General features: G+C 47.5%; 1 protein-coding gene across 1 annotated transcript in view; it reads left to right on the top strand.

Annotated features, from left to right (window-relative positions):
• The window catches only part of RBP7 (retinol binding protein 7), a 42,584-nt gene that overhangs the window by 14,616 nt on the left and 10,886 nt on the right, over positions 1-17,082 (top strand). The window contains exons 2-3 of the mRNA XM_086921365.1: positions 436-614; positions 1,788-1,889. Of these exons, the coding sequence (XP_086777491.1) occupies positions 436-614; positions 1,788-1,889 (281 nt within the window). The remainder of the gene's footprint in view (positions 1-435; positions 615-1,787; positions 1,890-17,082) is intronic.

Here is a 17,082-nt window from a genome sequence, read left to right as displayed (position 1 = left end):
CCAGACAGTTGAGTCCTATTGAAGGTCCTGTAGTAAAGAAAAATAAAGGGTGGTGGTTGTGACGCGTATGCCTGTAACTTCTGAAGGGCTTTGGTAGTGGTGTGGGGGTTCAAAAGTATCTTAAAGGTTTGGTGGTGATATCCCTTGGATGTGCTTGGAAGTTGTGTGTGTATATATTCCCTGACCACCTCTAAATGTCAGAGTTGCTGTGGCTCTACTGCACGTCTGTCTACCTGTCATGTTTACTTCCTTCTAAGGTACTGCCAAGCCATGAGCAAATAGACTCTTCTTGAATAGCTGGCTTGTCCCAAATCTAAGCTTGTGGGGCATACTAACCCTGGGCAAATGTTTGCACTATCCCTTCCACCACTCCACTCTCCAGCTAAGTATTTATAGGCCCACTGACTTGCATTTGGAACTTGTTTATTTTTCTAGATGTGGATTTTGCCACACGTAAAATTGCCAAATTGCTGAAGCCCCAAAAGGTGATTGAACAGAATGGAGACTCATTCACCATCCGCACGCTGAGCTCACTCCGGAACTACCTGGTCGAATTCACAGTGGGCAAAGAGTTTGAAGAGGACACAAAAGGCTTGGATAACAGGAAATGCACGGTATGATTATTAAACTTTTGAAGCGACTGAATGGGTGTTCGATATGTCACTTGTGTGTGCTGGAGTTGGAAACCTCCCGCTCGATTCCTCCCTGGTTTACAACTTTAGGTTCACCAAAGCCAAGACTGGCATGTCATACTTTGTACGCTCAGTAACCTCAGTTATAATGGTTTTGCTTGGTAACAGCTGTTTTGCGGCTGAAAGTGAATGTAATGAACACCACACATGGGGCAGGTCATGTCGCAAAGCATGGGGAGTCGACCAGTTCCCTGTAAGATATTGATAATTCAGATACTGAACCTGTCAAATATTCAAGCACTTACTTCTTCAAGCACAGAGTAATCCCATTAAAAATGGTAGAAACAAATGTGTTCCCTATGATGGAAGTCTGTTCCTTAGATGAGTTTCACAGTTATGAGTTTTTAGTGAATTGTTGGATAGAACAATGAGCTCATACATTTAAATGTCTGTATTAGAACGTGCCTTTCTGTGGATTTATGCCAGAGGGCGTGCATATTTCATCTTTTCTATAAGCTAAAACAAGTTTCAGCATGATTCTGTAGCTGAAGCCAGAGGTCTTTAGTCTATTGTTCATGGGTGGGGTGCAGAACCTCTCGAGGTTAGACTTGCTACCTTGGCAAATCCACGTTTACATAATTTTTATCATTTTTTTGTTGTTGTAGGCTTCCCTAACCCATAGCGGGGAGTGGTTTGAAGAGGGGCAAATAATTCCTGAGGGTTTCATTGTCGAAGGAGAGCACGTTCGCCGTACCTGTAGACTCCTACAACCACACACCGCAAAGCTTTGATTCCAGTATCTCCCTGCATTTATCCAACTGCCAGGAGAACCCTAGTTTGCTTTGTAAAACTACCAAGGATGTATACACTCAGTCCTCTGTCCTCCTGTGTTTTTAAAATGTAAAAATCCCCATTGAATGTAACGAAACCTGAAATAGAGGTGCTTGAGAGTGGATGAGGAGGGGTTTGCCGTGGGGCGGGGGGGCATGAATGGAAGGGGGGTATAGTAATGGTGGTAACAGTCCACACCTCCTATTAATGTTAAGTTCACTTGCTTCTACAGAAGTGAGAAGGCCTGTTTTAAACTTTCAGCTTCTGCCAAATGAAATTCTTAGTTGAAAAATCAAACTGTATGCTTCCCCCTTCCCCGCACAGTGTACAGTCTCCTGGGACAATGATCGCTTGACCTGTGAGCAGAAGGGCGAGAAGAAGAACCGTGGCTGGACTCATTGGCTTGAAGAGGATAAGCTGCACCTGGTAAGGGGTTGTGTGGGGAATGGAGAAGCCACGCTTCTGCTCGACTGTTGGTAGATACTGCTCTCTTACCAAACCTCCCTGGAATTTGTGGCCTGTAGCCTGCGTGATTAGTTAACTGGACTCCTCAAAAATGCAACAAACCTCAACCATGTTATCTTTTGTGGGTGTGCGTGTCTTTGTGTGCATTCTGTCCCTAAACGCACAAAATGTGCACAGCGGTCGCTGGTGGCTGGCTGGCTGTCCAGTCCAAAGACACTTAGGCTTTTGTTATCATGGATCAGGCTTCAGGGTCCAGCATGAACTGGCTATCCGCGAGGCATGGCCTGACTCAGGCCATAGTCCACCACGGTCTAACATGGAGTGGATAAGTTAGCAATAGGAAAGAGTTGTGATTAAAGTGGTTTATCACAACAGGTTCTTGCATTAGGAAAACCCCCGGTCTCTGAAATTCTAGGATCAAATCTTCTCAAAGGATCTTGCATCATTGAGAAACTTGTCAATAAATGGACACACAAAGATTCTCTAAATAGGCTTCATGTTTATAAATTCAGAAAATAGTATATATACGGAAAGAACCCACTCCAACATCAACTAACTCTGGTACAGCCCAAGACTTCTGTAGCAGCACCTTACTATGCAATGTCCTTGACTTCACCCTTTGACCATCATTGGGGCCTTCTGTTCTGATAAGCACGGAATATCATATTCACTGCCTCCTCTACTGTGGTAAATCCATGACATCACTTGGGATCTCTGCAGCCTTCTAGCCCTTGACAAACGTGGAGCTCCATGAAAATGTTCTCTTCTGCGCTCACCAGATGTGTATAGCAGCTAGCAGACTTCCACTCACTCGTGTGGCTCCTTCGGTCATCCACCACTTCCCTCAAGAGTAGATACAGAAAAACACTGGAGAGAGGGGCTTATTATAAAGAGGGCTTTATTCAGAAACCCAATATACAGAAGCCTCCTCAGCGTTTTATGCCAAACTGCCATGATGCTGAATCTTGCAGCCCCAACCTATATTCAAACTCTACATTAAACACATGAAGACTTAAACGGAACCCACAAGGATAAAACTGAGCTTATCCAAGCATCCCCACTCCTTACCACTCTACCCCCATATTCAGCAGCCAAGCACACTAAAGAAGTTCCTTATGATCTGCAGGGCCTTTTAGGCATGATGATACAACCCTACTTCAGTCCCATTAGCTGAAGACTCCAAGCAGTACATATGGGGCAACCTCGCAACTTCTTTAATGATGGAATCCGACTCCGCTCCTAGATGGCAGCAGGAAGACCCATGGAAGGTGGCATGTGGGTAATATAGGTCCCAGTGTGTATCTGAGGAGTAGAGGGCTGCTTGACTGGAGAATGTGTTGGATAATGGCTCATAGACGTTTGGCCCTGGAAACGAGGGCCACCGGCTGTGGTGGGAAGATCAACCGGAGTATGAGAAATTCTTTGGTGATCAGTTGGCATTGACTTGGGACTTCTGCTTCTGACCAGGGAGTCCTTTGCATCTCTTACCTCCACATGCGAAGCACCTAAGGTGTGGAGGGGTCTGTTAATTTCTCCATCGCCTGGCTTGCAGGACAGGTGGCACACAGTGTATGGAGCTACCCAGCAGCCATTGCCCCAAAGTGAGGGTAAAGTGGAGGGAGGTGGCCCCACCAATACATGGAAGCAGCAAAAAACTTTTAGAGCACAGCAAGGACCCAGACGTGAGCCTTCTACAGGTCCGGCAAGAAGCACCCCAATTATACAAGGTGACCCCAAGCAGGTCTGGAACCAAGCTTTAGATTGATATGCCCAACCTTCATCACACAAAGCTATACCTGGAGACATTTATTTATACCAGAGATTTAAAAAAAAAAAAATTCACAGTAGAAGGCTCCATAATATCCCATTGAAATCCAACTGGAAAGGCCCTTTAAAGCTCAGATGGTAGTGGACATTCACCCCAAACTTTCATTTTTGGCACATGAATGAGTTAAAACCTAACACACACAGGACCTGCATGCCTCTTTTTATAGACCCAATAAATGTGATTTCTGCCGGGGAATTCAAATTGTATGGCTGAAAACGACACCTTGGCTACAAATCTTCTATCGTTTGCTGTATTAAAGCCATAGTAGGGGAATAACACTCGAGCCAATCTAGGTGAAAGCTTTATAGATTGTAGGCTTCTCCTACAACTAGAAGAAACTGGGCATGAGCATAAGACCACAATATCACAAGAGATGGGTAAAAAATCTATGGCAATAGTCAAAGGCCAACTGCAGATGCTAAGAAGTGGAATCTACTCTACGCAGCTTAAACACAATTTCCATAAAAAGTTTAGCAAAATTGATATACTTCTAGTGGTGAAGTTGCTATGTACACTTTAGCGCTTCTTACCCTAAAAAAAAATCAGGGCCCCAGATTGAAAAACCGTAATAGATGACTGCACAAGGAAGGTATCTACCACAGTGTACCAATTCTTCTCCTTTTTTGTTTTTTTTTTGTTTTTAATAAATCTTTTTATTAACTTTGCTCAAGGTCTCGTACAAAACACTAGTGTTCCAATGGCTTACAGAATAACCACAATTCATTGTACAGACCGAATCTTTAGATACAAGGGCTTGTAACAACAATTCCCCTTATCCCACCCCACCTGTCCCGATACTTGTGCCAAGGCCCCCACATCCTCCTCCATTTCTTAATGCAACTGCTGGATTTATATATAGTTTCCTGCGCCCTCTGACGCCAATCCAGGTCCCTTAGCCACTGGTCCCACTGTGGGGCGTCTGCACCCCCAATTACTGGCTATATTGCGTTTGGCCACCCCTGCAGCTGTTTCGAGCCAAATCTCGTGTGTACCTGGACCAATCCGTGGCACCTTTGATCATTAGCAGTGACCATTTAGGATTCATCGGTACCGGAATCCCCACCACTGTAGCCATTGTTTGTGCAACTTTAGACCAGAAGGGCACTATGTATGGACATTTCCACAGTATGTGGAAGAAGGTACCCTCCCCCTGGCAACCCCTCATACACAGAGGGTACCAATTCTTCAACACAGCTGAGAAAGGAAGTAAGGATGAGATAATATTTAAGCCATGCTCTAGATGCAAAGCGCTTACAGAAGTGAAGACCAGAAATGAAATGGTCAAATGGAGTGGGAACCCAATCTACCCTTGCAGGTATGGGCAATGACATTTTCAAAAAAGGAGGTTTACCTACAAGGGATTTTGTTTATCTAAAGTTTTGACTGCTTTTTATAACAACTGTTTGAAGTCACACCTTAAATGGTGGTGAAAGGTAGAATGAATCAAAAACAGAAATACAATAAAATCACAATTTATCAAATGAATCATAAATCTTACACGGGGCAACAAAATATCTTTCAAAAAAGCATTCATATATTTAATATATCTGTATATTTAAAAAAAAAATATCAGGGAAATGCAACAAAACATAGTATGTAAGGTGACGTCAAATAACCTATACAAAAACTGTTGACACCTTCTCTCTCATTCCAACAATAAATGTTCTACAAAGATAGATGTTTGAGTCGACTTCAAACAGTTGTTATAAAAAGCAGTCAAAACTTTGGAAAAACAAAATCCCTTGTAGGTAAACCTCATTTTTTGAAAAAGACAAGAAATGAAAAGCACCATTGAGTCACTGGAGGTACTGTCAGCTATAAATGGAATGAGTCTGAACAAGACCCTGTCCGGGGGTTGTCTTCCAGTGGCTTTCTAGACAAAATTATGGTTTCCTATTCTGCCCTCTGACAACCTTGTTTAATTATTTCAACTGAGCCTATGGAATCGCCAACTATGTGTGAAGCAGAAATTGGACTCCTTCTGAAACTGGGGAAAAACCTAGAGGGTTGTAAATCCCATATTTATTTGGGAGTTTTAGGTAGCGCAGACTAGACCTGAGACATCAGGTATCGGAGCGCTTTACATGAGCACCAGTTTCGTTACAGAAGTACACATTCATTTTTGTTAGGCATGGAGAGAATAAGTGATTTGCCCAGAATCGCAGGTTGTGGCGCTTCGTTGCCGAGACTCTAACCTGATTCCCCAGGTCCGAGGTCGACTGCTCTAGCCGCAAGGCTACATCCTCCCCATTGGCCCATTCCACTTCTGAATCCTAGGCCAACATTTTTGCCACGGTTTTTACCAAAAAATGGATTAATCGTATTGTGATTAACCCATACTAGCATTTATAAATAATGTATACACTTGCCCTACACACATTTTTCTTGGAATACTGTCATACCAGGGAAGGTTGAATTATTGCCCTATAGGGTGCACAGTGAGATCGGCTCTGTAGTCCTACATTAGCCAAATGTCCCAGTCTGCATTTACCTCAAATGGCAACCGCTGTCCCAAGTGGATTCAGACCATATTTAGGGGCTCTTTCTTGTCATGATTAAGGTCCACTAGCCCATACGGGCTAATCCTACAGGTTAAATTTGAAGACCAGGCCAGCGACGCAAGGGCCATTAGAAGTCTCCTAGCGCCACTATGGTACAAATCAGTGCATTTGTTTATAATCTTATCGTAGTAACCAATAATAAAGTTATAGACTTGTGTTCTAACAGAGATTTTTATATACTTGATCCCTACAATAAAGAGCTCCTGAACTGGCCTGAGTCCACCCAGAGGTACCCCTACTCTGGGTGAGGGTCCTGATGAAGAATGCCCTGAAGCTCGTGGGTGAGATCCTTTTATAACCTCTGAAGGATTTTTTAAAGTTGGGTCATAGAACTGTATGGGCACATATCTGGCAGATGTAGGTACCTAAAACTTTGTGGTTAGCATGCTACAATTAAACCGACAAATACATCTGGTGTATGTCTCTCCAAAACTATATCTACCCAAGGGAACCACTGCATTTCTCACCGCCATTGAACAAACAGAATAGCAGTCAGGAAACCATTAATGCCACTTAACCCTTTCAGTGCTGGTGACAAAGCCAGCTCGTCATGGACCTTACCTGCGCTGCGCTTGTGACAAGGTCAACTCGTCATGAACTCGGGCATTTTCGATTTTTCAGCGCACAGCGGGAAAACGCCTAGCACCCATGTGGTTAAAGTGCTAGAGTGGAGACTATGAAAGGGTTCCTATGGACCACTTGCGCCATACTCCACACTGGTGGTGAGCTTATAAAAAGGAAATCTTAAACGTAAGGGGAACAGGGTGGGCGTTCCAGAGACACCATGGCAAAAATGGTTGGCATAGCCTTCCCAGATATCATGGGATCTTCCAACCTAAAGGAAGCCGTATAAGATTAGGATGAGATGGCCTCTAACTCCTAAAAAGGTACAATCTACTTACCCAGGTTCCTCCAAATAAATGTTGATTTGGCAAGAACACGATGCCAATATAGTACATGGTATTTACAACAAGGGGTGGTGAGGGACAGAGTCTCTGAATTAAACAGAATACTCTCACCCAGTCAAGAGATCAGGGCTAGATCCAACACCGTTTTTTAGCTCACTGCACCATCCCAGTTTCAGAACCTGGCTGTATGCAAATTAGTCTGTTCCTGTCCCAGTGCATGATGGGAACAGGGCAAACCAAACTACAAAAGCCAATTCTTACACTGGGAAGGAAACAAGCTACCGGGGACCGGTTTCTGGCATTTCAGCCGTCTTCGGCCCGGCTTGCTTGAATCCTGATGGTGCAATGAGCAAGGGACTCACATCTGAGTATACCCTTCCACGCTTAGGGTGGACAAAAATATTTACAACAAGGGGTGGTGAGGGACAGAGTCTCTGAATTAAACAGAATACTCTCACCCAGTCAAGAGATCAGGGCTAGATCCAACACCGTTTTTTAGCTCACTGCACCATCCCAGTTTCAGAACCTGGCTGTATGCAAATTAGTCTGTTCCTGTCCCAGTGCATGATGGGAACAGGGCAAACCAAACTACAAAAGCCAATTCTTACACTGGGAAGGAAACAAGCTACCGGGGACCGGTTTCTGGCATTTCAGCCGTCTTTGGCCCGGCTTGCTTGAATCCTGATGGTGCAATGAGCAAGGGACTCACATCTGAGTATACCCTTCCACACTTAGGTGGACAAACCACCCCCTTTTTAGGTTTCGCTGGTGAGCGGAGCCGATTAGGCTCCGCCTCCAGAGAAATCTAATGAGTATAGTAAGCACTATGGAAGACGCCCCCCCGTCCGATTGGCTAGCTCCATAAACGGAGCCTAGCCATTGGACGAGGGGCCTGTCCGTCAATGCCGGACCAGACACGGGGGCGTTCCCGACATTCTTTGGCTTTTGCCGACGTCACGGGACGCCGGGAACGCCCCCGTGTCTGGTCCGGCCGGGCCGTGCTTGCTGCTGTCCTGGGCATGCTTTTCCCCCGGCACGTTTCCCGCCTCCCTCCCGCCGTTCGTGTTCTCTCCCGCCCCCCTCCCCCCTCACGCCCCCTGTGTCCTCTCCCGCCCCCTCCCGCCGTCCGTTTTAATTTATATTCACTCAATGTACACTTTTCTGCCGCCTCCCGCCGTTCGTGTTCTCTCCCGCCCCCCTCCCCCCTCACGCCCCCTGTGTCCTCTCCCGCCCCCTCCCGCCGTCCGTTTTAATTTATATTCACTCAATGTACACTTATCTGCCGCCTCCCGCCGTTCGTGTTCTCTCCCGCCCCCCTCCCCCCTCACGCCCCCTGTGTCCTCTCCCGCCCCCTCCCGCCGTCCGTTTTAATTTATATTCACTCAATGTACACTTATCTGCCGCCTCCCGCCGTTCGTGTTCTCTCCCGCCCCCCTCCCCCCTCACGCCCCCTGTGTCCTCTCCCGCCCCCTCCCGCCGTCCGTTTTAATTTATATTCACTCAATGTACACTTATCTGCCGGGATCCACCATTCTCGGTCTTACTTTGCGTGCTAATTACCCTTGTTTCAGATGTGTTCATGCATTTCCACCCATATATTTTTAGCTGCCTACATATAATGTTGTATTTCTTTTTTGCTAGGCATACACCATGCTCCACTGTACGCTTTTCCTTACAGCGTTTGGAATGGAGTCTAGGAACTCCCGCCCGCCCCCCTCGTCCTCTCCCGCCCCCCCCTGTCCTCACAAACATATATTGGTATCCCGTCCCGCCCGGGGGTTTCTTCAGCCGGCCGGCCAATCCCAGCGCGGCCGGCCGGAAGTGCCCGCCCCCCCCCCCCCACCCGCCGCCGCCCAGCGCGAGAAGAGGAGCCACGGCGAGCGCTGGAAGTCTGCGCTGCTCATGGAAAACAAGCTTCCCCACTCGGGTAACTGCTGGAAGTGAAGGTAGGCACATCGGGCATGAGTGTGTGTGGGGCTTCAGAATTGGCACTTTCCCCTGTATGACGAGCACTGCTAAAAACACCAGCATACGGACCTGGAACCCTTGGAAAGCTGCAGTTTCTAATAGAAAGCACAAGCCCGAGTCTAGGAACTCGGCAGCACCCTCCCCCGAACCACAATCCGCCCCCCTCCACAACTATGTAACACCCGAGATGTCACAACACAGCTCAATAAATCCCACTGCACGTATATTCCGTGGCCGCGTGGACAATGCCACCTTTTCATACCCACATCTGCACATATCCCATTCCCCCAGCAGAGCCAGCGAGGGAACCAAGCCACCAGGGGCTGCGTCCGTGCACTCCCTGCTCCTCCCAGAGCACCTTTCCCTCTAGAACTATGAAACATCAGAAAGGGTTTCTGGCCACCCCAGGCCTGGCGTGTCTTACCCTTTCTGCCGAAAGCAAAAATCTCTACGGTGAACCCCGATTTTCTGGAACCATATACCACGGCCTCAAGTGACAAGCTCTGCCATGCGCCCTTTCCTCTACCCTCCCAACTCTTACAGTTTTTCTCCTCCACAGGCTGAGATTTCTTTTAAGTATTATTCCCCTCACCCATGGCCCAGGTCTTACCCCCCAGTCATGTCGCATCTCGATTCGAGGCTCTATCTCACGCCCCTTCCCGGTGCTAGAAACCCTTCTAAAGGATGCCCCCATCCGAAGCTCTATTTATCCACTGCCCCCAGAGAGATCCCAACTTTGTAACATAGCGCTTTGTTTCTTATTTGGCTAGACTGTGTAACATAGCGCTTTGTTTTCTATTTAATTAGATTGTGTAACATAGCGCTTACTTTTGTATTTAGTTAGACCATGTAACATAGCGCTTTGTTTTGTATTTAGTTGGACTTTGTAACATAGCGCTTTGTTTTGTAGTTAGTTAGACTGTGTAACATAGCGCTTGCAAGGCTGTGCCTCTCACGCTGACCCGTGTGAGTACCTACCGACCCAGGGGGGAGCGTCAGCTCTGCTGTTGGTGACGTCTACTTGCCCCTCTCTCTCACAAGGTACACAGTCTACTCCCCTCTCTCTGCGTCTCTTCTCTCCCTCTCTAGCTCTTCATCTCTCTTATTCTGCCTGTTTCCTGCTCGCTCGCTCTCGTGCTCCCTCTCTTTCGGTCTCTCTTTCACATTGTCTCGCTCCTGCTCTAGATGTGTGTCTCTCTCTTACTCTCACCCCTTTCCATTCTGCTTTTTCTCCTTTCTCTTTAGCTCTTCTTTTTTTCGTTCTCACTTTATCTCCCCTCTCACTTCATTGCTATTTCTCCTTCTTTCTTTTTCTTACTCTCTCCATCCCTTCCTCTCCCTCCCTAACTCTTTTCTTCCCTCCCTTCGTCTCCCCCTCTCTCTCCCTCCCTCCTTCCTCTCTCCCTCCCAGCCTCCCTCCCTGCCTCTCTTTGTCCCTCCTACTCATCATCCCTCCCTCCTTTCCTCTCTCGCTCCCTTTCTTACAGTCAGTGCTATTGTGAAATGTCAGTGCTTCGTGGGGGGTCTAGCTTAAACTGCATTTCTGGTCGGACCCTTTCTTAGCATTCCTTTCTCTTTTTCACGGGTGATTTTAATGTCAGATTCGTTTTCCTTAAACAATTTGTTTTGACTTTGGCTAGAGTGTGTAACATAGCGCTTTGTTGTGTATGTAGTTGAACTTTGTAACATAGCGCTTGGTTTCTTATTTGGCTAGACTGTGTAACATAACGCTTTGTTTTCTATTTAATTAGATTGTGTAACATAGCGCTTACTTTTGTATTTAGTTAGACCATGTAACATAGCGCTTTGTTTTGTATTTAGTTGGACTTTGTAACATAGCGCTTTGTTTTGTAGTTAGTTAGACTGTAACATAGCGCTTGCAAGGCTGTGCCTCTCACGCTGACCCGTGTGAGTACCTACCGACCCAGGGGGGAGCGTCAGCTCTGCTGTTGGTGACGTCTACTTGCCCCTCTCTCTCACAAGGTACACAGTCTACTCCCCTCTCTCTGCGTCTCTTCTCTCCCTCTCTAGCTCTTCATCTCTCTTATTTTGCCTGTTTCCTGCTCGCTCGCTCTCGTGCTCCCTCTCTTTCGGTCTCTCACATTGTCTCGCTCCTGCTCTACATGTGTGTCTCTCTCTCTCTTACTCTCACCCCTTTCCATTCTGCTTTTTCTCCTTTCTCTTTAGCTCTTGTTCTTTTTTTCGTTCTCACTTTATCTCCCCTCTCACTTCATTGCTATTTCTCCTTCTTTCTTTTTCTTAATCTCTCTCCATCCCTTCCTCTCCCTCCCTAACTCTTTTCTTCCCTCCCTTCGTCTCCCCCTCTCTCCCTCCCTCCTTCCTCTCTCCCTCCCTGACTCTCTTTGTCCCTCCTACTCATCATCCCTCCCTCCTTTCCTCTCTCGCTCCCTTTCTTCCTCCCTCCCTCTCCCTCCCCTCCCTCCTTTCCTCCCTCCGTCCCTCTTTTCTTCCATTCCTCTCTCCAGTCCCCCTCTCTCAACACCTCCCTCCCTCTCCACCTCCCACCCCACCTCACTCCCTCACTACCTCTCTCCATCCCTCCCTCTCTCCGTCCGTCCCTCTCTCTACCACCCTTCGTCTCTCTACCTTCCTCCGTCCATCCCTCTCTCCCTCCCTGCCTTCCTCTCTCCCTCCCTCTCTGTCCCGCCCCCTCCCTCTCTCTCCCTCCCTCTCTCTCCCTCGCTGCCTCCCTCTCTCCCCCTCGCTGCCTTCCTCTCTCCCCCGTCCCTCCCTCTCTCCCCCGTCCCTCTCTCTCTCCCTCCCTCGTCTCTCTCCCTCCCTCCCTCTCTCCATCTCTCCCTCTACCTCCCCCCTTCCCTCTCTCCCTGCCTCTCTCCCTGCCTCTCTCCCCCCTGCCTCCCTTCCTCTCTTCCTCCCTCACACTCTCCGCACCCCCCTCTCTGTACCCCCTCTCTCCCTCTCGCTCTCCCTCTCTCCCTCCCTCTCTCTCCCCCTCTCCCCCTCTCTCCATCTCTCCCTCCGCCCCTCCCTCTCTCCCCTGCCCCCCTCCCTTCCTCTCTTCTTCCCTCACACTCTCCGTACCCCCTCTCTCCCTACCTCTCTTCCTCACTCTTTTGCTCTCATTCGCTTTCACCCTCTGTGTCTCGGAGACTCCCTCATGCTATCGGTCCATAAGCCTGAAGACTACTTAAGGAAGCCTGGGACCCACAATTCCCTGGAGCTCGAGGGGGATCAGTACCACTGAACCCCCTGAGATGTGAAACCGAACCCACTGCACCCTCTTATGTGTGAGCTGCTGCTATGTTACGATATTCTAAATACACCTCACTGTCTCCGAATATTACATATAAACACACATTTTGAATTTGGACGAGTGCCCCTGTGCACTGTCAGTGATCTGGCCAAAGAGGGCACGAACTACCTGAAACTGGATCATAAATCCAAGATGTTCCAAACATGGTCCCCAAAAATACGTTTGGCCCAGAGCCCCCAAAATCCTTAAAATGTCCCTGATGACAGCGCTGTAGTGATGGACTTCCATTCCTGGAACGTGCCAAACCTGGACCATAGGGCATCCCGACTGACCATACATCCTCCTCCCGGTGACGGGATCAAGTTCCTTCATAGCTCATCCTGCAAAGTGGTTCACTTCAAGGCGTTCAGGTGCGTTCATTGTGTCTGGTGGTTTTGAAAAGCGCCAGATTAGGAATATTGGGGTTTTAAGCGTTGTACAATACAGCGCCCCTACATTCAAATCACACAAGGTCAGGTAGGTGAAAGGAGAGATGAGACTTCATGCCCATTCAATCCACAGGGTTTATTCTAATACTGGCAGCGGGAGGAGCTTGTGTACCAATTACATAGATGCCGCCAAAAGGGAACAAGCATTTACAATGCAATGGTCTCGGCATTCTTAAAGTTAGAGCTATTGGCATTGCTCATGACATTATTTTTATTTATGCTTTTGTTTTTAAAACATAAATAAATGGCATTGTCATTTACAATGCCTATAGCAGGTCATAAGCCTCCTTTTGTTGGAGTCTCCTGGCTGTCAGCAGTCAGGAGCCTCACACCTGATGCAAATGGAGCGGAGGGCTCTGTGCGTGTGTTTGGGGAGCTCTTTGCGTGTGTGTGGGGGGCTCTTGTGTGTGGGGGGCTCTTGTGTGTGTGGGGGGCTCTTGTGTGTGTGGGGGGCTCTTGTGTGTGTGGGGGGCTCTTGTGTGTGTGGGGGGCTCTTGTGTGTGTGGGGGGCTCTTGTGTGTGTGGGGGGCTCTTGTGTGTGTGGGGGGCTCTTGTGTGTGTGGGGGGCTCTTGTGTGTGTGTGGGGGGCTCTTGTGTGTGTGTGGGGGGCTCTTGTGTGTGTGTGGGGGGCTCTTGTGTGTGTGTGGGGGGCTCTTGCGTGTGTGTGGGGGGCTCTTGCGTGTGTGGGGGCTTTTGCGTGTGTGGGGGTCTATTGCATGTGTGGGGGTCTATTGCATGTGTGGGGGGCTCTTGCGTGTGTGTGGGGGGCTCTTGCGTGTGTGTGTGTGTGTGGGGGGCTCTTGCGTGTGTGTGGGGGGGGCTCTTGCGTGTGTGTGTGGGGGGGGCTCTTGCGTGTGTGTGTGGGGGGGGCTCTTGTGTGGTGTGTGGGGGGGCTCTTGTGTGGTGTGTGTGTGGGCCTCGTGTGTGTGTGGGGGGCTCTTGTGTGTGTGTGGGGCTCTTGTGTGGGTGTGTGTGTGTGCAAATGCAATACGTCTCGCATTTGCGACAGAGTAAGCTATTGGCATTGTAAATGACAATGCCATATATTTATCTGTTTTCAAAACCAACACATAAATAAAAAGTTTGTCATTTACAATGCCAATAGCTCTAACTTTTCCGAAGGCGAAACCGTTGCATTGTAAATGCTTGTTGTAATATAGTACATGGTGGCAGTGTAAATCTGTCCAGATGTACTCAGGGCCGTTTCTAGGTGTTTTGCCGCCCTAGGCGAGAATTGAAAAATGCCGCCCCCTCCCTTTTACTACCATCACTCTCTCCCCCGTCATCCAGGCTAGAAGAATAAATCCATTAGATATAAAAGAACTTGTATTAAACATTAAACAATAAAACACATTAAACATGAAATAAGTAAATAAGCACTGTTCATGATATTTGAAGGGGTGTGGAATGTAATAAAATATCTACTTGTCCATGGGACAGGTTGCTTCATAAATCGACTTGTCCTGTAACAAAATCCACTTGTCCCTTTGGTGCCATAGTGCAGCGGCAAATTTTTGCTGCAATCTCATGATATAAGAGCTGTGATAGCCGCCTGGCCTCCAAAATGAAAGTGGTCCCCATTAGTTAATTACATACCTTAAAAAGTGTCCCAAGTTTGGATATTGGAGCAGTGTTAAACTTGTAAAGACAAGTGTTTTGCACGGTATCAAAGACTACTTAGATCTGAGCTTACTGCAATCTACTGAAAAATCATGCACAGCAGGCCATAAAACAGGTCCACAAACTGACCAGTCCTGCCAGCCCACCAGACACTGCCTGATTGCCCTATATAGCCAGTCTGACCCCGATCAATGTTCTCTTTTAAAAACATACTTTTCATGTTTCTTTAATATTTGACCTCCGAGCATTGCATCAAGAAAAAATCTGTGGCGTGTTGCAAATATTTCCTCTATAAAACTGTCGCAATTGTTACAGTTCCTACCCAATGTTTGTTCAGAATTGGTCACGTAGGTTTACACATTAAAAATGGGAGTTTTGAAACAAAAAAGATTGCCACAATCTGTGCAGTTTCGTGATCCGTTATCAAAAGTGTGTTAAAGTTAACTTGCAAGAAAAGGTAACATACACTTTCAGAACCAAAGGGTAAATACTGGAGGAATAGCTATGCAATCGCATTGATGTAGCAAAAGGGGGACGCTGCGAATTTAGTAGGCTAATAATTTGGGAATGAACCAAGACTAAACTTGCGTAATAAAAATGTTGCACGCCTCCAAAGAAGTTTTCCAGACGTCATCCCACCATCAGACATATTGGATACTATTAGAATTATTTTTCCCCCTCAGAAAATTCTTTCTACTCAGTTAAGATACCTTTACCACGTTTCCCTTGAAAGGAACCGTTTATTTAATCTGCAGAAGGCCCGTCGTGTATCTATGGGAAACCTGCGAGCTCACTCTGAGAAGTGCAGGTTATCCTGGCCACCTCCGAATCACGCTCGCGAAGACTTTTATGGCAGTGCGTTTCCTGAAATGATGTACAATAACGGGCTTGGTAATGTTAAGCATTTCTAAAAGAATTCCTGGCTTGGGATTTGTCGAAATATGTCTCAAGCCAGACATGTTCTGCAAACCCCATCTACTCTTCGTGTACTTATTACAGAGCCATTAGTGTGAGAAAAGATGCATACACAGCTTCAATATGAGAGACATTTTGGCACATTTAATAATTATATTTGAAATATATATACCAGGAAATGGTGCTTTTAGGAGTGAACAACCTACATGTATTGCATTCAATGCATCCGATCCATTCCATTATATCCGACCGAAAGATATATTTATATATTTATTTTCACAGCCAGCGGCCTTCGCTGACTGCGTGACTCACCGGGCGGCTGGTGCACTGCTCAGTGCAAGACTCAAGTCACGTCCCCACGACCCACCACGGCAGGGCTGTGGCTGATTGCAGGCTCGTGGTGCCAGGGTCGGAGTGGAGACAGTAAAAAAAGAGGGCCGGGAGACGGAGTAGGGACCGGTCCGGACGGGACAAAAAGACTGTGTGGCACTGTGGTATTTAATTCACGGCCATCACAGGGCACTAGAGCAGCACCGCCAGGCCAGCCGACAAAGTCCGTCCCCCGCGCGCGCCGAGAGATGGTAGCACGGTGGCACTGCACTTGTGCGCCGTGTGCGTCACCGTCCTGGGCTGCCCTCCCTGGCTGAAGCACTGCTCACGGATTGGCCACAATTGTTTCCCAGGGCCGTCATTGGTAGCGCTATTCAGCGCTACAAGATTGACGGCCCTGGGGACCCACACTAGTGTGTCCCGACCCGCTCCAGTCCACACGCCACCACTAATCTAGGGTGCACGCCACCCGCCCCCGCCGCCACTAAGCTAGGGTGTGCCCCGCTCGGCTCTAAAGTGCGCATTTGCGCAACATGATCAGGTTGGTGTCACAGCAAGCAAACAGCAGGTGCGGCGCGCTTGCACAGTGCACTGCACATCCATAGCCATGATTTGCTACACAACAAAAAGCCGCCCTCACCATTTTGCCGCCCTAGGCGGCCGCCTAGTCCTGCCTAATGGCAGAAACGGCCCTGGATGTACTGATAGGAAGTGTTAAGCCATATAGGTAAAATCATAAGAATCTTCATTAACTAGAGCTTGGAGGTCATCCTGCCATATAAAGGGCACACTTTTCAGGAAGGTGGGGATATATTACAGGGGGAGCCAAAAGATGAATTGTAGCATAGTGGGGAAAAAAGCCTCCCATCTGTAGCCTAATGGATAAGTTTTAGTTCTTGAAAAGATTACACACCATATCCAGTGAAGTACTAGGGCTTTTAATAAATAGTGCTGCCACATTTTGGCTTTTTAAAATCCCTACCATAACTTAAGACTTCACTGAAATTGGGAGCACTGGGATTTTTTGAGACCAGGATCTTTGAAAAACAGCTTAATGCTCTAACCGCTTAAGTGCCTAGAAGGACAAAAAAACACGATGCATGGCTGAGATCAGAAAGTGGGCGAAGGTAAGTTATGTAGGAAAGTTGGTTAACAAACCCATGTTTTCAACTCTAAAGGTCTAAATTACTTTATTTGTGGTAAATAAACGTTTTAACAGGTCTGGAATTAATAGATTTTATACTGTTGAATGTCCAATGACCTACCATGCCCTGTGAAGTGTCGAAATATGTGTTCTTTCG

Source organism: Lissotriton vulgaris, chromosome 5 (assembly GCF_964263255.1).
Source record: "Lissotriton vulgaris chromosome 5, aLisVul1.2, whole genome shotgun sequence".
Lineage (NCBI taxonomy): Eukaryota > Metazoa > Chordata > Amphibia > Caudata > Salamandridae > Lissotriton > Lissotriton vulgaris.
Note: the sequence above shows the minus strand (reverse complement) of the source record. Positions and strands in the feature narration are given on the sequence as shown.